The sequence below is a fragment of the Pelodiscus sinensis genome, chromosome 9 (genome assembly GCF_052426305.1).
Source record: "Pelodiscus sinensis isolate ZL-2025 chromosome 9, ASM5242630v1, whole genome shotgun sequence".
Lineage (NCBI taxonomy): Eukaryota > Metazoa > Chordata > Testudines > Trionychidae > Pelodiscus > Pelodiscus sinensis.
The window spans coordinates 57019231-57041976 of NC_143060.1; the positions used below are offsets into that span (position 1 = coordinate 57019231).

Sequence of the window (22746 nt, forward strand, 5' to 3'; positions counted from 1 at the left end):
AACTTATTGGATAGCCTGTGCCCCGCTTTGTTAGTTTCCCAACATATGTCTGGATAGTTGGAAGTCCCCCATCACCGCCAAATCTTGGGCTTTGGATAGTTTTGTTAATTGTTTAAAAAAGGCCTCAGGAATGGCCCAAAAGTATTACTTGGCCATTTACTTCCATTTTCCAGGAAAGGTAGACAGTTAAAATTTTGCAGAGATACATTGGGCCTATCTCTATATCTACTATATATTAGAGACAGTTTGTCTGTCTGTTTGTCTGTTTGTCTGAGACCGCCTCCTAAATAATATGAGCTAGAACCACCAGATGCAGTATACAGCTTCCTTTTATCGTTACTTACAGCAAGATAAGGGTTTGCCTGTCCCAGGAAAATGGGCTCTCCATGGAATGGGATTGCTTCTCAGAAAACTATACGGAAAAGAGATTGAATCACCAGGCAGGTGAAAGGGTCTGGGGGGGGGGGGGGGGGACACACTCCTCCACTCCCGTCTAAGACTGTCCTTGTCCTGAGCTTCCCATCCCCCAGGCACCCTTTAGGGAGGGTGAGGTGGGGACTGAACCTCTCCCACCCGATTCATACGGGGACATTGCTGGCTGTTCCCCTTTGCCAGGGAGTGACAGGAAAGTGCACAGTTTGCTGCATTTCTCACTCTGGCTGGGGAGCACCGGGGGCAGACGAACCTGGACCTGTCCCAGCTGGGGGGACATGCACCCTTCCTGGCCCGAACTACTGCAGTGAGAGAGGGCTGGGGTAGTTTCTCTACCCCTGAGACAGCCTGCACACTGAACCCATCATCCCAACCCCACCCCATGGCAATGATTCAAAAGAAGCATGGACATTTTCATTTTATTAAAAAAAAAAACACAAAAATTGAGCACTCAAGCAACCCTGGGTAAATCTTTAGTAATAAGAGATTTTCATACTGGGGCCTTGCTTTAGTACTGACTCTGAGGAAAAGTGTTTCCTTCAAACAATCAACCTTGCTTCCTGCAGCACCTGGCTTTCTCTGACAGTGTAACATATAAATACTCAGCATGGCCAACATGCGATGTCTGATGAGATCTTATGTATGAGGCTGCTATTCCATATTTTTTTTAAGGCCACTCCAATACAAGGTGAAACCATTTTAAACTTTTCTTATATTGCTATTTTGTGTAGGAAACAGCTTTATTTGCGTGCTTGTATACAGCTCTCGTTTTGAGTGGCGCTTTTGAGTAATATGTTAATGTAAATGAAAATGGGAGTAGCAGAAAAAATATAACATTGAAGACTTTAAAACACGGAATTAAGAACCCAATATTATAGGTGCTGAGCTGGTTAGTCAGGGAGAGTTCTGTGCATAAACTGGTTGCAAAGTCAGGCCCAAAATAGTAAGGAATTACACAGTTTAAAAAAGGTAAAAAGTGTAATAGATCTTGCTATAGACAATACAATAAACTATGCCCCAATTTTTCTACCCGTTCCTGAAATAGCAAATACAGTAGAACATTTTCTTATTTTTGGGTTAAGGGTAACTCTGAAACCAACATGTGTTGTGTGCAAATGCACTCAGTCAACTGACTCAACTTTGTTTAATTAGAGACCGTTTAATAAGAAGCAGCCTATTTTTCAATGTGCAATTAATAATATGGCCTAGTTTATGTAGGTGCCTTTGTGCTGGCTCCATTTGCTCCATGTGGTTGTGATTCTTTTTGCTAAAGTGAAACAGAACCTCCTTACGTAGTGCAAGATGTGAAGGCTGAGACGGCACATTACACAATATTTCCTTTTTATTTATAATTTCCTGCCTGCCAGTAAAAGAGTGAAAGTGGTACAGAGCACAGTAACCCTATTCCTTCCATTCCCCCGTGGCTCCCAGTCTGTGACACATCAGCTTAGCATAACTGCTTCCATATGGGAAAGCAGCTTATTGGCTTGCCCTTCTCCTCCCTTTTCAGTTGGCCACCTGAAAAGAGGAAAGCTTGCTGGAAATGAAGTGGCTATGGTGGGAGGATTTTATTGATTTCCCACTGGAGCATTCCTGACCCTGAATGGAATGATATTGCTTAGTGTCTGTCTTGAATTCCTCCATTTCTGTTTTCCTTCCTGATGTACAGCGAGGGCCTGGAATTATTTGCTGCTGCTTTATATGAAATGTGGATTTTTCTTCTAGTGTCTCTGGGGGAAAGAAAGCCACAGAGCATTGCAGGCTGCCGAATCATAGCCCCTTGAGAAAAGATGGTTACTCACCTTCTTGTAATTGTTGTTCCTTGAGTTGTGTTGCTCAGATTTATTCCAATTAGGTATGCACATGCTGCGTGTGCATGGCTGTTGGAGGATTTTACCTTAGTGACTACCTATCAGCTCAGCTGTGAAGCCCCAGGGAGTAGCGTCAGTATGGTGCTTTATATATGACCCTACTGACCTGACCACCCCTCAGTTCCTCCTTACTACCAGTGACAGTTGTTGGAATTATGGCTTTCTTGCACTGCAAGGGTATGTCTAGACTGCATCCCTCTGTTGGCAGCGTTTTTTTTTTGGTAATTTTAACTATTTTAATGACTATAATCTTTCACCCCTTCTCACTGAAAGTTATTGTCTGAGGGCTGTAGGTTATCAATGTGAAAAAAACTGATCTTAGGCCAGTTCCTAGAGCAGCGGTTCCCGACCTTTTCCAGATGGGGATCCATTTTGACAATTCAGGAAGAATTGGTGACCCAAGGTAATTGAAAAATGGGGGGGGGGGGGGACAGAGCCACCTGGGGAGACACTTGGCGACCCTTTTGAAATGTAATGGTGACCCATATTTGGGTCCCGACCCATAGTTTGGGAAACCCTCTCCTAGAGGATGAGTGTCCACTAAGCCAGTATCACAGGGAATCCTAGCCTGGGCACTGTCCTGATGAGAGTTAGCAGGAACAACAATTTTGTGGTTTAAAATTCTCAGAAATCTCTTTAGTTCCCAACTCGGCCATAGATTCCATGTATGATTTTGGGGCAAATTACTCAGTCACTCTGGGCCTCAGTTTCCCCCATTTCTTAACTGTGCTTGTACAGCACCTAGCCCAAGGGGGCCCAGGTCTCGGGAGGTGCTTACAGATACTGCTATAACATGAGGCCAATTACTGAACATTGGTGGTCCTTGTAGCTAGGGGCTGAGGTGCAGTTGTGGGGAAGTTTGGGGTAAGCTTGCATTGCTGCTGGCCATATTGGCTCTGTTCTTTACATAAATTTGAGGCACCAGGGTTGTTCCACTAGCACCTTTCCTTGATTTTACATCTATGTGAACTATAGAAAAATATTGTTTATTAGCCACCTCTAGGCATATGTAATAAAACCTACGTGAGTAACAGAATTATTTTCTGTCTGAGCAGAAATAGCAAAAACTCACTGGCCTGTTCGAGTAACCCTGGATGATCTAACAAACAGGCCTTGAAGTTTCCTGGACTTAAGGTTCATTGACTGGGAGACATGGAAAGAATTCCAGAGCCAAGGGCTTTCCCAGTGTGGATGCCTTCAAATTGTCCAACTGGAAAAACTCTCAGTTCTTCTTTCAGCTGCTGGCTTACACCTAGAGATACATAGCAAGCAATTTGTTCAATGAAAAATTCTGAAGTAATTCCACAGGTTACGAAAATGTGAACTTTTATTTGATTACTTCTGTTGTAACATTATCCTTTGATAAAAATGTTATTGTAAAACACTCAAGATATTGCATAGAAAAGACACATAGCGAAAACCATATATATACATTTCATAAAAATAGAATACATCTTGACAAAATTACTTCCAGAGTTTGTTACCACCTTTTATACAGTGTATGGACACCTAATATTTTGCTGAACCAAACTTGCTAGATTTTTTGTGGTCAAAATGTTCCATTCTTAAAAATAGACCAACCAACCAGGAATAGTGGAATATGGAAGGTATGGAGCTAAATTAATGGGATATACAAAATGTCAGAGTAAGCTTTGTTTACAATATCTGCTAAGGTGGAAATAGTCATATATTGTTTCTTCAGATTCGTAACTGCCTGACTGAATTCACATGAATGTCAGTTTCCTGTTCAAAAATTTCCTTTAGTATCTAGGGGCATGTCTACACTAGGAACTTATTTTGAAATAACTATTTCAAAATAGCATGTCCACATTACAGGGAAGCCGCAAAATTAGTCTGAGGCCGGTTCCCTTAATGTGGACGTGCTAACTCGATTAAGAGCTCCAGGAAGCACTGGGGAGCAATTACTTTGAATGACTCCGGGGAGCAGATATTTCAAAATAGCAGCAGTGGATCATCCATACTACCGCTATTTCTAAATAACTATTATGAAATACGCACTTTTCCTTGTGGAAAGCAGGAATTATTTCAAAATAAGGGGCTGGTTATTTTGAAATAACGGGCTTGGTAATGTGGATGCTCTGCTTGTTATTTTGAAATAAAGGGTTATTTCAAAATGACTTCCTAATGTAGACCAGGGGAAAGTGAAAATAAACACCGGTATGGCATCCATTTTAGTATTTTTGAGTGTCAAGTGGTATTTTTTCCTTTTTTAACCAAATGAAATAAGGTACATACAAACCTATTTTATCAAGTATTTGCTAAGAAAAATATTTTTCAGCAGATAATTTTGAAAACAGTTTGCAACCCTTAAAAATGCAGAAATATTTCTAGTTCGATATTCACTTTCTTAGAATTAGACTGATTTCTGCCTGCTACTTTGACCACTTCTGATTTTGTTCTAGTGAATTTTCAGAACCATCTGTGGAAAGTTACTGCTCCAGTGTAATAAATAAAGCAAGTGGTAAAGGCTCCTTGGAACCATGGATTTATTTTTATTGGAATAATGGAAACATTGGCGTCTTCAGGAAAAGCAGAAGAAAAAAGAGCATAGCACCGCTTTCATGTTGCCAGGCTTGCAACTGTTTTAGTAGGAGGCAGTACTGTCAATCTGGAAGTGGTAATACCCACTGGCACTTACAAACAGGGTTAAAATACTTCAGTTACTGTTTGAAGTGTGCTTTTTAATACGGATAGGCAGACACAGCTATATAAACAATGAAAGTCGTCTGATATTCAATGTTTCTATCTGCGCTGAAGGACAAGGCCCTGACTTTCATCCGGTATGTCTCCGGTACTTGCAGGGCTCTTGTTGTGAACACTACGCCCTTTAAATTTTCATCTCTGAGAGCAAATGGGATCATGGGGTCCTCATCTACCATTAGGAAAGTTGTTCTGGGATGCATCACTCGATCCTGTGTGTAGACAACCAGTCGAATTAAATCCTGATTTGCAGCTATTCCAAATGGCAGGGAAACAAGTTGGTATTCCAAAGCGTATGGGCTAATGGCACATTCCAAATCATTAAGTGGGCAGTTCTTGAGACAGAAGCTAGGAATAAATGAAAACAATACTTTGAAGTAACTAGCCAGAAGGTATTATGCAAATCACTGTAATTTAGTACAGTATTACGGCATTATGCAGCAAAGGCCAAATGCTAATGCACATGTGTGACACAGTTATGCCAGCATAGACAATCTGATCTTGTTCTTTGGAAGTCACAACTAAGTTTCCTTGATAATAGAATACACTCAAAGCCATAGAGAAGTACGAAAAATACTGATAGCTTTAAAAAGAAAACCTAAATTACTGCTTATTTTGGTTGCTAGAGTCAATTGCACACCATTTTAGTAGCCAAGCTGGAAAACAATACCAAAAAAAAAAAAGTCTTCTATGGGATAGCTTATATTTATGGGTCCATTTGCCATTTGGGATGGATAATCTATTACAGTATATTGCCTCCAAAATTTAAAAAATGTTTTTTGATTGGGGAAGGGACAGACGTTTGCTCCATGTAGCAAACCAATTATTCGAGCACATGAAGTATGGGGCCTCTCTCCCAATTAACCAGAGTTGATAGAGACAAGGAAACATCATGTGTTCCAAATTAGTCCAAGAAGATGGTTGCTGATGTAAAACACTTGGACATGTAAAGAAAAACAAAGCTAAGGGGCTTTCTCCACAGTGGGGGAAGAGATTACTTTGAGAATTGAATTAAAAACAAAATGAATTCAGCATGATGTTTTTCATGAAATAGTGACTATTTTGAACTGCTCTAAACATATAAATGGAAGCATCCAGTGGTGAAAGTAAGCGGCTGTGCCCTGGTACACAGCTCTGGCAAGAGCCGGCAGAGACCCTGGGCTGCAATAGGACAGTACTGGTAAGACATTTTAAATTACTTTCACTGCTGGAAGCATCTAAGCACTGTCTAAAAATAAACTAGAGCCAGAAAAAGTCAATGAGCAAAAAGGCCCCATCAGGCTTAAAGGAACTGAATCATCAGGACAAATCTGAACAAAATCTATCATGGGAGTTAGAGTGAGTGTCAGATTCTACTGGTATATGGTCTAACTTTGCTGCTACTGAATCCAATATTATAATATTAGATCCATAAGAGCAGCTGAAGTCACAGCTTTTGTATGGATCCATTGCAATCTGATCCTATTATTAATCAATAACATGGAGGAAAAGTGCATATATATTGCAGTCACCAGTGACTAATCTTTGTAAAGTGAGCATAGTACACAGAGCAGGCCAAAGCCTGTGAATGCAATCCAGTAGTGTGGTTCTTACTGAAGTCAGTGGGATTCCTAGTAGACTGCACTGCAGGGGAGAGGAAAGAAATGGAAAAACACTTAATTAAAGCATACCCAGAAAGAGGATCTCGCTGATAGTTCGGTGGACAAGGTGTATCTATGCACTGGAAGCTTCCTCTCATGTTAAAGCACATGCGATTTGGTCCACACTGAATGTTCTGTTCAAGGCACTCATCAACATCTGAATATAAAAAGATGCAGATAATCACGTCCTTGTTTTGAGATTAATTTCACAGGTTCAGGAAAATCTAAGCACATCTTTTAGAATAGTGATAGAAATGTAGCCGTGTTAGTCTGGTGTAGCTGAAGCAAAATACAGGACTATGTAGCACTTTAAAGACTATCTTGTTAGTCTTTAAAGTGCTACATAGTCCTGTATTTTGCTTTAAGTACATCATAGTCTTTGAAATATTGCCAGATTACAGTACATACCATACATCTGCGTGAGAATTACTCTTTCCCATTTGATAGTTCATGTTCCTATTCTTAGCATGCTGCCTTGGTATTTGATTTAGAGGAGTTAGTAAACCCAGTATTAAGCCATGTCTTTGCTCTGGGAAAGATCAATACTGCCACAATCTTCTGGAGTTTGATTTAGAGGGTCTAGTAAAGACCTACTTAATCAAATTCAGAGGACATCCATGACAGTGGCCGGTACACCTACTCCTGCAAGGAGTAAGAGAAGCTGATGGGAGTAGAAGAGGAAATTTGAATTAAGGTTCATTGACTCCAGCTACATACACAACTCCAGCTATGTTAATTATCTTGATTCAAACTTCCCTTCAGTGTAGCTCTGGCCTTATACATGTATCGTTATTGTTTATATTGCATGCATGCCTAGGACTCTGTTGTGCTAGCTGTTCTGGAAACATACAAGAGAAGAGTGAATCCATGCCCTAAGGAGCTTGCAATCTAAAATACAGCTACAGTCATTGTCCTTGAAACAAAATCTTGTCAGTGCTGACTGGCTGGTTCACGGATTTTGGCAAGTGCGCACCATTTTTGGCTAATAGGCTAATTTGCAGAGTAAGAAGGTGCAATCATTTCCATAGTCAGTTTTCTAAGCATCACAACTTGGTTTAAAATTGCCTCATGCCACGAATTTAGTATAGCCAGTCTGTGTTATACCCAGGCAACTAACCAAACACCTACAAAATATCTATGGTGAAACTCCACAGACATTTTAGAGGTTTTTATTTTGTTTTGATTTAGCAAAATTGTTTCAGTTTTGTTTTAAAGGGAAAATCCAGAACATTTTTACAGATTTTTAGAAAACTAGACTGATTTTGTGACCTTCACATGAAATGCAAACCCTTCAAATTATAATGTTCTCTTGGGCTCTTATCAAGCAGACACCACATACCACCCTTTGACTACTATAAGGTGGGTGCATAACTGGCTGGATAACTGTTCCTAGAGAGTAGTTATTAACGGCTCACAATCCTGCTGGAAAGGTATAACAAGTGGGGTTCCACAGGGATCTGTTTTGGGACTGGTTCTGTTCAATAACTTCATCAACTATTTAGATACCAGCATAGAGAGTACGCTTATTAAGTTTGCAGATGATACCAAGCTGGGAGGGGTTCCAAGTGCTTTGGAGGATAGGGTCATAATTCAAAATGATCTGGACAAATTGGAGAAATGGTCTGAGGTAAACAGGATGAAGTTTAATAAGGACAAATGCAAAATGCTCCACTTAGGAAGGAACAATCAGTTTCACACATACAGAATGGGAAGCGACTGTCTAGCAAGTTGTACTGCAGAAAGGGATCTAGGGGTTATAGTGGACCACCAGCTAAATAAGAGTCAACAGTGTGATGCTGTTGCAAAAAAAGAAAACATGATTCTAGGATGCATTAACAGGTGTGTTGTGAGCAAGACATTTTTCTGCTCTACTCTGCGCTGATTAGGCCTCAATTGGAGTACTGTGTCCAGTTCTGGGCACCACATTTCAAGAAAGATGTGGAGAAATTGGAGAAGGTCCAGAGAAGAGCAACAAGAATGATTAACAGTCTAGAGAACATAACCTGTGAAGGAAGACTGAAAGAATTGGGCTTGTTTAATTTGGAAATGAGAAGATTCAGAGGGGACATGATACAGGTTTTCAGGAATCTAAAAAGCTGTCACAAGGAGGAGGGAGAAAACTTGTTCTTCCTTACCTCAAAGGATAGAACAAGAAGCAATGAGCTTAAACAGAAGCAAGGGAGGTTTAGGTTGGACATTAGGAAAAAGTTCCTAACTGTCAGGGTGGTTAAACACTGGAATAAATTGCCTAGGGAGGTTGTGGAATCTCCATCTCCGGAGATATGTAAGCGTAGGTTAGATATATGTCTAACAGGGATGGTCTGACAGTGCTGGGTCCTGCCATGAGGGTAGGGGACTGTACTCGGTGACCTCTTGAGGTCCCTTCCAGTCCTAGTATTCTATGATTCTATACTTATCCAAGCTTTAAGAGTATAAAGAAAACACTTCTGGAAGTCTTGTGCAGGAAAATGTTTCATCGGGATATTATAAGTGTGCTGGCTCTAGGGGGGAAGGAGTACCATAAAAACTGTCTCTCACTCAGTATACTGGCTCAAAGCCATCTGTAAACAGAAGTACCATCAAAGTTAGATCTCCATTTTGAATAACCCAAAACTTAGAGGAGTTTGGATCTGAGACAACAGATGGCATAAAGGTCAACTGCACAACTAGGATCTGGATTGAAATTCAGATTCCAAAATACAATCCCTCCTAATCTCAGGATAGATCAATTGATCCAGAATTTTGTTTTGTTGGTTTTTTTTTTGCTGGCCCTGGGTAGAAACCAAATGCTTGTATAAATTAAATCCTTTTTACAACACTGCCCTTAATGTAAGTGCAAACAATGATCCATAGGACAAGTGATGTAGTGAGGTTGGGTATTGAAAGTACTTATGTGTGACTGCCAAAGATAAAACTAAAATTAGGCCTCTGCCCTTTTTTCCTTCTTAAAAAAAGCCTGAAAAAGTTTTATCCAAAAGAAAATGAAAAATAGGGGTTGTTTTTCCTCTTTATTCTTTACAACATAAATTCAAATCTTGTTTTCCCTGGGTACATTCTGCTGCCTAGAAAAACAGTGAAATGGACATGACAAGAGTGAAAGTAGATGGAGATATTTTGACAGGCCACATGAAACACTTTTGGTGTGGATTTTTAAATGCCTTTTAGTTCCATTTGATTAAGCATCTCAAGCCCTTCAGTTAAGTTGTGAGAGTTTACATCATAAATCTGAAGGTTCCCCGACACTGCTGGTATTTCAGAGATAAATCTTTCTCAGAACTCCTTTATACCCCCCCCCCTCTTTTTTGCATATTTTTTGTTCAGTGTTGAAGATTTGGAGAGTTAAAAGTACGAAATTCTTATGTCATCCCTTGTAGGGAACAGCAGCTGTTCTGCAATAAATATTTCAACCTCTTTACCTATGACAAACTCCCATTGGAATATATATGCGTGTGTATGTGTATTGTGTGTTTTCTATATATGTAAAAGGATTTCTTTATAAAGAAATAATGGTTTTCCACTACAGCTGTATTAAATCATTATAACATAAAACCAATTTAAAGTGGAAAGATTTTATTACACCTGGTTTTAATTTTTCTTATTCGGATTTTCAATCTCCAGAGAATAATTCCAGAATCTGAATAATATTTTCAAATAACCAAAAGCAACACATTATTTTAAAGTGGTCTGCATTTGAAAATAGCAAGTGTTCTTTAGTGTGAGTACAGCAGTTAATGCTTTCTTGTTGGTATAAAGAAATCAGTGAAGTAACGGTCTAATGCCAAATATTTTGGTGTTTAATATCCAGAGGTGACAGTATCCATAGATACATTTATATATCAGATGCCTATATATTTTCTAGTGATGGGGGACCTTGAATTAGTTTGAATAAATATCTTTGGTATATGACTCAGGGTTGATGAAAAATGATTTTTTTCAAATTATGACAATGTTAGGTATAAACTTATTGCGATCGATTACAATAATTTAAATTAAATAGAAAATATAATATTAATCAATATGTGTTTGCTGCCAAGATTTAAAGAAAATTATATCACTGAACTGATGGGGAGTCACTGGCTATGCACCTTGAAATGCAAAACCAGCTTTTGACTGCAGTTTTATCTTGTGCAAAGGAAATATTTTCTTGATTTTCAGTTTATTCAAACTAGTTATAAAATCATCAAGAGCATGATGGTCATAAACAATCAGTTTTATTTGTATTTTGTAAACTGAATTATCTGATTTATTTAACAAAGGAAATATTAAATACAAAACCATATTTAGATAATTTTAATGTGTCCAGCCCATTTTAGGTAGCTCTATTAACTACAAAAAAATGTTTGAGCATTTTTAATCAAATATGAATTTCCATGCAAACAGAGCAAGTAAATAAGAAATGTAACATTCAACATTTTTCTAACATTATGAAAATTAAGAATATGAATAAATGTAAATTAAGCTATAGGGCTACATCTAGACTGCTTTCTTCTGCCGAAAGAAGATATACAAATTCAGAGCTAATTTGCACATCTTCTTCCGATTGTGTTATCAGAAGAGGTTTTGTCGAAAAAGAAAGCAGTTTAGACATGGTTCTTCTGGAGAAAAAACAAAACAAAACCTTTTTCGAAAGAATCCTTCACACCTCATTTTTTTTAGGAAGAAGGGTTCTTTCAAAAAAAGGTTTTTTTCCCCCAAAAGAACTGCGTCTAAACTGCTCTTTTTCGATAAACCCTCTTCCGATAACATGATTGGAAGAAAATATGCAAATTAGCTCTGAATTTGCATATTTTCTTTCGGCAGTCTAGACTTGCTTAAATAAATGTTTATAGATATCCTCTCGGTTAGCAAAAAGATGTGTCACCTTTCGTGTAAAAGCTATATTTAATTGCAAATCCATAAGTACATCTATATGTTTGACAATTCTGTTCTTTTCTATAGTTTCAACAAATTTTCCTGTAATTGCCAGGATCAACTATAGAGCCCTTTTAAAAAATTGGTGTCACATTAGCTATCTTCCAGTCATTTAGTTTGTAAGATAATTTAAAGGACAGTTCCACAATTTCACATTTGAGTTCTTTCAGAACTTTTGGGTGAATGCCGTCTGATCCTGGTGACTTGTTAGGCTACATCTGCACAGCTTCCCTATCCCACAAAAGCCTATGAAAATGAAGCGGGGATTAGCATATTGCCACATTTAATTTGCATAATTAATTAGGAGCCGTTTTTGCGCAAGAGCCATTCTTCCTGAAAAAATGAGGAAGAATGGCTCTTGCGCAAAAAACGCTCCTTATTAATTACGCAAATGGAGCGTGGCAATATGCTAATCCGTGCTTCATTTGCATAGGCTTTTGCTGAAGAGGGAAGCTGTGTAAACGTAGCCTTACTGTTTAGTTGATCAATTTTTTTTATAAAACCTCCTTTAATCAGACCTCAATATGGGACAGTTCCTCATATTTATCATCTAAAAAGAATGGCTCAGGTTTGGGAATCTCCCTCACGTCTTCAGCTGATGCAAAGAATTCATTTTGTTTCTCTGAAATGACCTTATCATCTTTGAGTGCTTCTTTAGCATCTTCAGTGGCCCCACTGGTTGTTTAGCTTCTCATATACTTAAAAAATTTGCTATTTCTTTTTGAGATTTTGTCTAGTTGTTCTTCAAATTCCTATTTTGGCCTTCCTAATTATATTTTTACACTTCATTTGACACAGTATATGCTCCTTTATATTTTCCTCACTAGGAGTTAACTTCTACTCTTTAAATGCCTTTTTATCTCTCACTGCTTCTTTTACTTGGTTGTTAAGCCCACAGTGGCAGTTTTTGGCTATGTCTACACTACATGCTTCTTGCACAAGAAGACTGTTGTGCAAGAGTTTTTGCGCAAAAAGTTCTTGCGCAAGAACACGTCCGCACCTCAAAGCATGACACTGCATGGACACTCCTGCGCAAGAAATCTCTGATGGCCATTCACAGACTGGCCATCAGAGCACCTGTGCTTTTTCCCATGGGGTTTCTTGCATAAGAAAACTCTCTGGAGCATCCACACTTGCCTTTTTGCGCAATAACTGTAGCGCAAAAAGGAGTTATGCCTTGTAAAAGGAGGTTTACCTACACTGACAAAAGCCCTCTTTTCTGCCGTTTAATTGTTGATTTACTTGCGCAAAAGCACTTTTGAGGTGTGGATACTCCACAGGTTTTTGCGCAAAAACCTTGCAGTATAGACATAGCCTTTTGTTTTCTTACTATTGCAGAAGCTGTAGAAACCATTTCATATTTAGCAAGAAGCCATCTTGTATAACAGAAACCATTTCAGTTTTTCTCTCAAGCACGTAAACCAGAGTGAACTTTCTGTCACCCCGTGAGAAGAGGCCTACAGGATGGGCTATTGGTATGTGTTAATTGGGCTGGTTGGCACAGGAGATAAACTCCCTCATACCTGTCCGCCATCTTGTTGATAAGGCTTTGTTTTTCCAAGTTTAACTGAGGATTTCTGTAATTGGATGCCCTGATGTAAGACTGTTTGGCTAAGGGTATAAAGATACTAGGATTGATTGTATTAGCCAGTCTTACTGGGCCTGGCTTTGCTGGGACCACGTTTGGCTCATGCTGTCCTTTATTAATTAATAAAGCTGTTTGTTAGCTGCCTAAACAGAGAGGAGCGTTTTTGCTTCGGCACTATGTTTTTTTAATTTGAGCATCTGTTACGATGTCTTTGAAAAGTTTCCCTACAGCTTGCAGGGATTTCACATTTGGCACTGTATCTTTTAATTCTAACCTAATTTTTGTGTAGTTCCCCTTTCTGAAATTAAATGCCACAGTGTTGGGCTGCTATGGTGTTTTTTCCCACCACAGGGATATTAAATTTAATTATATTATGGTCTCTATTTCCAAGCAGTCCAGCTGTAATCTCCTCTTGGACCAGATCCTGCACTCCACTTAGGACTAAATCAAGAATTGCCTCTCCCCCTATGGGTTCCAGAACCAGCTGCTCCAAGAAGCAGTCATTTAAGGAGTGAAGAAAAATTAACTCTGCATCCCATCCTGAGGTGACATGTACCTCGTCAATATAGGAATAGCTGAAATCCCAAATGTTGAGTTTTTTATTTTGATATCCACTCTAATCTCCCTTAGCATTTCATAGTCATTACCGGCATCCTGATCATCCTTTGTCTCTTTCATGTTTAAAATTGTTCAATTCAGGGATTATTTCCTGATATACAACTAGTCAATACATTGAAGTTCACAAGTAAAGACTGGCCAAACTCCCAGCTCTAAGAAACCCAAATTTGGGCTATGCTGAAATCTGAAGCCATATCCCATTTTCACAAATAACTTTAAGTAAATGAAATGAACCAAATCCCCAAATCTAAGAGCCCCTGAACATCGGGATGTTTGAAAACTAGGCCTGAATTCTGGGGCCAGACTCTATATCTAGTTGAAGTTCCAATGGGATGCCATGTATTTATTGACAGGAAACAAATTTTAAAAATACTCCATCTATGAATTCTCCCCACATGCCTGGATCTGGAGAGATATTTACTTACCTTGGCATGTTTTGCCATTGGCCATAAGATGATAGCCAGCTGGACAGACACATTGATAACTTCCAAGGGTGTTTCTACACTCATGCTGACAGGCATCTCTGTTTTCACATTCATCAATATCTGCAAAAAAACCCCACAAAAGTATTAATATTCAAGTACTCAAGCAGACTGATATCTGTCTTTTTGCTCTCCAGATCAGACTGGTCTGATCTGTGACTGCAGAAATGTCCACAGACAGTACTGTAATACAAAAACCTTTGAGTGAGAGAACATACTGAGTTGCTCAGGAAGATTTGGGTTCTCACTATATGCTGGAAGGTGAGGGGAGGGCATCTAGCAAGACTGAGAAATACTTGCCATTCAAAATACCTATATTCAGTTGCTCATAATTTTGTTCTTAATTTTTAATTTTGGACTGACATTTTGCATGCCTGGCAGTTCTACCTTGGAATTGCTAAGTGTCAGGGCTTAAAAAAATATTATTATTAAAATTAGCTTTTAAGGGATCCCTCACCTCTTTTTGATATAAGTTTTCTCAACGTATTATACATTCCACGGGGAGAGGCCAGCTGCTGCTCAGTACAGTCTGGGGAAAGGAGAGAGCAGCATACCATGGAGCAAATTGCCTATAACACATGTTCTGTTGCAGGGTACTAGGGCCAACACAGTCACACCCTTTGCCTCCAGAAAGCAGGGAGAGCAGGCTGAGGAGAGGGCTGAGTCAGGAAGGGGAAGTTTCTACTTATGAGAGCTGCTGTACCAATTTAATCCCTCCTCAGGGGCAGCTGCCCCTCTCCCAAGTTTCTGCTTCCTTTGCCAAGGTGGGACAGTCAGCAAATTAGTCTACGCTCTTTGCAGACTTTGCATAGCTCTGAAGTAATGCAGTAGAAATAGGTCAACAAGTTAACAATTTTCAAGCACGTTAGACACAGACCTTCCTTCATTCTAATTCCTTAAACTGCATAAAAACCTCTTCTTACTTCATAGTAAGTCCTTACACAAGCTAAAGTTTCATGGCTCAGACCTCGTATGGTTTAGGGTGGCATAGTCCAGGCAGCACTGAGTTCTGGCTGCTCCCAGGGCCGGATTAAGACCTTTAGAGGCCCTAAGCACTGAAAAGATTATGGAGTCCCCCCCCCCCCCATATGTAATTCAAAATAAAAACAATACTATACCATAAAAGCTCTTTTTTTTTAGATGCCCCTGCTTTGCTGGTGCCCTAAGCACATGCTTAGTCTGCCTATTGGGTAATCCAGCCCTGGCTGCCCCAGCCCTGCCCCTTCCAACTGAGGGCCTGTCCTTTCTAGGGGGCTGAAGCCAAGCTCCCGCTTTGGCCCCCATTGCCCAGGGTCTGGTGAAGTCCGTTGCCAGCCCTGATTTTAACCAAATCTTAACTATTATCCCTCTCTTGGGAAAGAATTTCCTACTATATAATTTCCACCTTTAGACTATTCAAGAAATTAATTTAAACACTGAAATTTCAGTTCCACTGAAATGACTGTAAGAATATGAAGAAAAGGATTCTTTACAATGGACTCAATCCCCCACCTCACATTGACATCAATGGGAGCTCAGGACAAAAAAGATGGGTTTAAATCTTTAGATCGAGACTAGATATTCTAAATCCTTCCCAGAAACTGTTGTGTCCATTACAATTAACACTCTTCACAAAACTGAGAACTTGTCAGACATCGGTATGAGTTTGGATATGGTCTGCATGATGTCAACACGGGTTAATTAGCATTATTTATTAACCCTTCTGTGACTGGAATATAGTACATCAGGGTTAGTAGCTGTTATGGGGGGTATGTTGTGCCTTTGATGTGCAGATTATCTAGAGCAGTATAGATGTCTGTTAAATGCATTCAGTATGGGCCAGGCTTCTGCCCCATGAATGGCACCTGAAGCAATATGACAGAATATTCCATGTGAAATCAACAGGAATTCCTGAAGAGTAGTATCTGGCTTTAAAGCAGCTTTGTCCTGCTGCTCACTCTTTTTGTCTGCTCAGTCTTCCCGTTACCTTCCACCCCCATGCAATTCTGCCATTATTTATTATTTGCTAGTCTGCTACAGAAACAAAACAGGTGTGGGAGAGGCCTTTTTTTCAGTTGTGTAGGCTGCAGTGAAAGTTTACCAGCAGACACTAGGGAGTCAGGCTAGTGCTTGTTCACTGCCAATACAGATCGCCTCAGGAAAAAGGTCTGAAACTGTCCAACAGAACCAACATCTTCATGTTTATTGCCCTAAAATCAATCAACAATGTGCGCTTTGGCTGCTATGGGAGAAGGATTATGTGTGTAATAATAAACACCAGGAATGCTGAACATACCTAACCAGTCTTCCTTGGACTTCACACATGGGGAAATTGACCTGTGGGATAGCATAGGGCTTGCAAATTCCCTGCTGTTCCCATTGACCTTAGTGGAATCTGTGATTGCTCAGCACATCTGACATTGGTGCCATGCCTGCAGTCATAGAGCGGGCTAGTCACAAAGAAAACCCTGGTCTTATTACTCCCATACAGAGAAGGGCAATTCTGACTTTCTGCCCTTTTGCAGAGCATCTTGCTTCCCTGGATATGGCCAGTGGGTTGCTAAGAGTGCCATCGTTCCTATGTGTTTCACCAACCATAGCATCCATTTCAAACCATTCTACAGGGTGTGGTTAAACTACACTTAGAGATGTGACTAGCCTCTGCCCATACCAATGAAGCAATTTCCTCAGTGTTTAGTCTAGAAATCATTATTCAGAACCTACTCCAGCCAAATTCTCACTCAAGTCAAAGGGAGTTTGAGATGACTAAGGTTTTTAGGACTGGCTGCATAGTGACTCTTGGTTTTCAAAGGGGAAAAAAGAGTAAGGCTAATGCCCACAGAAAGGGAGTACAATAAGACATTATCCATCTGAGAATACACAGCAAGTGGTAGAAATAAAATCTGACAGGTGCTGGTAGGAGGGGTTCTACAAAACTTTTACTAGCACTTGTTTTGAAAAACATGCATAACTCATTGAAAATACATTATGGCAATAAAAAATGTGTGCCACCCCACAGCATCATGCACTGAAGCAAGCTAAGAGTAAGGTCACTGTGTTAAGCTACAACACAAAGTAATTGGATAGATATGGCTGACATTTACCTATACATTTGCCATTTCGTGCCTCATAGCCTCCAGGGCAAGTTTCTCTACTATTCCTTTTAGTCCTTGAGAGAGGTATTCTGCTGTTTCTATACTCTGAGTAGGAGCTGTAGAGATCTGAGGAGTGCCTGTAATTCTGTAGAGGTTGATAGTTGTCTCTCACAGGGGAGTACTGAGCATAGTTATTGTAATAGGTGCCATAATTTGGCAACCTCTCCAATCCAGCGCAAGATTTCCCATCACCTAATAAATGTTGTCCAGGTGGACAGATACATTTGAAGCTGCCGGGGGTGTTGGCACACTGAAATGCACACGGTTTAGGCACTTGTTCACATTCATTAATGTCTGCTCATGTGACATGATCCAGAGCAACAAACCATATGAGGAAGGGGAAAAAAAACACATACAGAAAAAAAGACATCAGTCTGTGGCACGAACGGAGGACATAAATGAGACCCTGAAGTCAGTATAATATGTAGAGCCCAATGCCAAAGGAAAAATAGGTACATTATTTTACCACGGACAGTAATCTATCTTACTCTTCTCATTAAACAGGTTAGAACATGAGAATGTATTACTTAGTTTTTGTCCTATGTGGATTTAGGCCCTGGAGGATTAGCACACAGTATGTCTTCTTTGAAATGGGGGGATCTGCATTTATTTCTTTCACTCAATTCTTGCAAAGACAGAGTGATTCCTATAGCACACTCATACTGTGGCTCTTTGCAGCACAAGGTACTAAAACACTGTATGATATTATTAACCAATCAAGATGCTTTTACTATGTTATTTATCAAAGTGCACTAAGGTACCAATTTATTTGCTGTGAGAATTATATGTAAAAACTAAATCTGCCCTATCATACTGTTTAAATAGGAATAGACAGCAAATAGTAAATTAAACAGTGAATTCATATGACTGTGACTCGAAATGTTGGGAATTTGGGAAATGTTGATAATTAATTTGGCTCCTGAACCACTAAGGTCTGAGCATTACTGATTTGAGAACTGAAGTTATCTGAAGGTCAAATTTAAAACCTCAAACTTCGCAGAATGTTGCTTTTGCCACACTAAAAATTCCAAATTGTTGGTAATTTCAGATTTATTTTTTAGACTCTTTCTAGATGCTCCATATCCAGCTCTCCTTATGAGAAGGACCAAGTAGTCTTAGATGGAGTCTTGGGACTAAAGAGCTGTGGAAAAATTCAAGAGGCACTAATACATATTGTACATTCTTGGAAGTAGCAGGGTAGTAATCTCTATTTTTAGTAATAGGGGAAAATGAGTTCCATTCTACATGCTGTGATACTGAGGTAAAAGGATATAAGTTCTTGACATTTTTGGGCTGTAATGTTGAATTTTCATGTTAGGGTGAGCTATAATGACACAAGCTGAACCTCTCTAGTCCAGCATGCTCTTGTCTGGCAACATCCATGATCCGGCATGATTTAAGTTAGCTGGATGCCCTTTTATCATGAGGGTGGCCAAGTTTCCCTCGGTTCCATAAAGTTTATTTACAGCCACCAGAACTCGCTCTCAGTGTTCTGTGCTGTTATTTAGCTCTAATTTTCCTCTAAGGGTACATCTAGACTATAGGCTTTTGTCGACAGAGGCTTTGTCAACAGATACTTTGTCGACAAAGAGTGTCTAGACTACAGCCAGTTCTGTCGACGAATCAAGCCACTTTTTCAACAGAGAGTCTAGACATTCTCTTTTGAAAAAGCACATTGTAGATGCAATAGTGCCTTTTGTAGACAGAACTCTGTCGACAAAAGGCATTATTCCTCATAGAATGAGGTTTACCGCCATCGACAAAACTGCCTCATTATGTTGACTTACTGTCAACAGAACTCGGCGGTAGTGTAGACGCAGGTATATTTTGTCGACAAAAGTCCACTTTTGTTAACAAAACCCTGTAGTCTAGACACACCGTAAATGTCTTCTAAAAGCCCAGGAAGCAGTGGAAGTTTGGGTAATGCTACTAGTCAATATTGACCTCCCATGATTTGGCAAATTCTCTGGTTCAGCATTGGTCAGGTCCTGAGAGTGCTGGACTAGAGAGGTTGAAACAGGGATTGACCCTTCAAAAAAGTCCAGAGTTTTAGTTCTGTCTGAGTAAGAATCACAGCTTTTAGTTTGTGATTTTTCTCTGTATTATGCAAATAATTCATTTCTATATAGCAAAACAAGAATCTCAGAGCAGGCTTTTGGGACATTGTTTGGGAAATTCCACTTCTGGATGTAATCAGGAGGAATCAATTGTTTTACATTTGGTTCTTTTTATGTACTTAGATTCCAAGACCAGAAGGGACCACTGTGATTTTCTACTCTGGCCTCCTGTCTAACACAAACCATAGAGCTTTCCCCATATAATTCCTAGAGCACATCATTTACCAAAACATCCAATCCTTCTTTAGAAATTGTCTGTGATGAATAATTTGCATAAGCCCTTGTTATATTGTTCCAATGGTTAATTACTCTCACTGTTAACATTTTTCTCCTGGTTTTCAATGAACTTGTCTGGCTTCAACTTCCAGCCAGTGGATTATGTTATATTTTATATTTGCTAGACTGAAGAGCTCATTATCAAATATTTGTTAAATTTTGAAGCTTGCCAAAAAAATTCAGTTTGGGTTCAGGATCAGCAACCGTTCTGGCCAGATTTTAATAACACCCAAAATCCAATAATAGTCAAAACATTACTATTTTTTCTAAAATCCATTTTTTCTTAATAGTTTACAGGAACACATGAGGCTCAATAAAGGTCCCGAAGCAGCAGGGGGCTGAGATGAGTATATTCAGCTCATTGCAGAATCAGTCCCAAAGTCTGTTTCCCCTCTCTCTGAGACCAGAAGAAACAGCCATATTCTTTAATGTGGCCATTCGAGTCTGATTCCGATACATAGACACACAATAACTGATTTTTTAAATTAAATAATATCTGTTTTAAGCAGAGATCCCCATGAGTGCAGCGGACGGGACCTACACTTATATAATTCTGTGAGAGGGTTTCTATTTCTTCAATAGTATTTCAGGAACTTTATATCTTTTTGACTGACTTTCAGTTTCATTCAGTATAAAGGTTAGGAAGAATGGCTTAGAAAGGAACAGAGGCTTAAAAAGGAACAGAGGGAATGGACTGGGGATTCATTTGAAAACAGATATTAACATACTTGAAGAACGGGGTTTGGATTGTTAACAGCACTGAGGGGAGCCACACATCATACATATGGTCACAAGTTTTCTAGGTGTCATTGTTAAAGAAATCTTGGAATGTGTGTTTAAAGTTTGCCAATTAAGAGTAAAACAAGACACTGACTGTTTGCTAGATGATATCTGATCTTTTATAAGGAAGTCCTCAGCAAATGCTCTTTGTTCTTTAGTGTTGTTATGGAGGCATGCCAATGAGACTATAAAAAAGCAGATTTAAGAAGGAAAAGAATGAGGGAATAATATTTTTTAAAGACTTGTTTCTTTTTCTTTTGGCTAAAACTATATCTTTGAAGATATCTGTTAATTTCTATGCCTTCAGATTATATAGAACTGACTGAGATTGGAGTCCTTAGTCATAACAAAATGCTATTAAGCTTCTATGACCCGCCATTATTTAAAGACTTTTTAAAAATTTATCAAACAAGAACTAATAAACTTTTACATAAATTGAAACTGCATGTACATTAAAATCTTCAAAATAACAGTAAATATTGTTATAAGGTGCCATTTTGGTCCCTTTCTGAAGACATACAACTCTTAACCCTCAGACCGAAAGTAGCGCAACCAGTCTTTTAAAAGGGACATCATCAAGAAATTTTATTCAGGGTACATTGTACACAAATGTTTATAAAATTGCATATTAGGATAAATGTGTTTATTACATTTTTAGAGAATTTCAAAGAAAGCAGCTTAAGATTGGGATTTAACACTTCTTTTCTAGTGTTGGAAATATAAAGACTGCAGTATTAGTGTCTAGAGCAGGGGTGGACAAATACCAGCCTATGGGCTGATCTGCCAGGGTTAGCCCCTAACGGGCCCCCACCACTATATTTATCTGCACCTCCACAGGTATGGGCGATTGCAGCTCCCACTGGCTGGGGATCACCATTCCTGGCCAATGGGAGCTGTGGGAAGCGGTGTCCCAGTCTGCGCTGCTTCCCGCTGCTCTCATTGGCCAGAAGCAGTAATCTGCAGCCAATGGGAGCTGTAATCACTGGTATCTGTGGAGTGGCAGGAAAATATAGCAGCAGTGGCCCACCAGGGACTAAACCTGGTGAACCATCACCTTTTTATTGCCCACCCCTGGTCTAGTGCATGGGGACCAGTGAGAAAAGATTCTAACTATAGATAAGTGAAGCCAACTAGTTAATTTCATTATTCCCAACATAATGAAACAGGGATGTTAAATATGGATTAACTGAATAGTCGAGGAACCTCATGAATTCTTATTGGTTACTTGACTATTCTATAGTACCTGGGGGCAGGGCTACTGTAGAACAGGCAGCACTGTGGGGTGTCAGATGGGAGCTGGTCTGCGACAGGAGCCAGTTTAAAAACCAGCTCCCTGCACAGACAGGCTGCCTGCCGCCCTGCGCTGCTGCTACAGGGGCAGCAGTGCGGGGTGGCAGCAGTCCCTGTCTGGAAGGAGGGGATGTCTGAGCACCCATAACCAGCGCAAGCTGAAACTGAGCTGGGCTGCCTACTGCCCAGCTCCTAATACCCTTTAAATGCGGAGCTACAGGAGGGATAGGTCCTGAACCTGGCATGAGCCAGGATTGAGCTGGGCTACTGGCCAGTCTGATACAAAATTTACTGCTGCGGGGAGAGGGGAAATGTGCGTAGTCTATAGCATTCATGTATAAGCTTTTGCTTATCAGTTAGTTGGTTAATCGACTAAACTATTATATCCCTAGAAGAGAACTAAATAACATGAATGTCAGAGTAGATATCTGATTTAAAACATTCCTCCAGTTTTGTTATTTTAAAGTGCTAAAAGCAGTATAATCCAGAATGTTTTTAAAAATGAGATCAGAGCCTCAGCAGTATAAATCTACATTGCTCCACTAAATTCATTGGAGCTTCATTTATTTACATGAACTTGAGAATTTAGACCCTAACAGCACTTTTAAAACTGTGAACAAGAGGCAAAAATATAATAAGCAAAACATATGGGTAAAGAAATCTTGAAACTGTGCAGTGAGTTACCTTACATCTAGTATTTTTTACGACTTAACTTTCAAGATTTCTTACGTGCAAAACAGTTTTTGGTATAATAAGTTATAGCCTCTTGCAATGAATTACAGATGAGACAGATGATGAACACTCAAAACTAGGTAGACATTTTTATAGGAACAGCACATATGAAAAAGCAGCAAATTAAAAGCAATAAGCCACATTTCTGCATTAC

The 22746-nt window shown here is 39.5% G+C and overlaps 1 protein-coding gene across 4 annotated transcripts in view; it reads right to left on the minus strand.

The window, feature by feature from the left end:
• Nucleotides 1-3612: 3612 nt before the first annotated feature.
• HMCN1 (hemicentin 1) overlaps nucleotides 3613-22746 on the minus strand; it is a 364148-nt gene continuing 345014 nt past the window's right edge. Inside the window, exons 104-107 of one of the 4 annotated variants that reach the window (XM_075936754.2) lie at nucleotides 17347-17691; nucleotides 14207-14326; nucleotides 6695-6821; nucleotides 3613-5372 (exon numbers count right to left, since the gene is read on the minus strand). In XM_075936754.2, the coding sequence (XP_075792869.2) occupies nucleotides 5006-5372; nucleotides 6695-6821; nucleotides 14207-14326; nucleotides 17347-17691 (959 nt within the window). In that variant the 3' untranslated portion in view covers nucleotides 3613-5005. Of the gene's footprint in view, nucleotides 5373-6694; nucleotides 6822-14206; nucleotides 14327-17346; nucleotides 17692-20664; nucleotides 20756-22746 lie in introns of those variants that run through there. The other 3 variants (XM_075936755.2, XR_012906027.2, XM_089780594.1) reach the window with 3 other exon arrangements.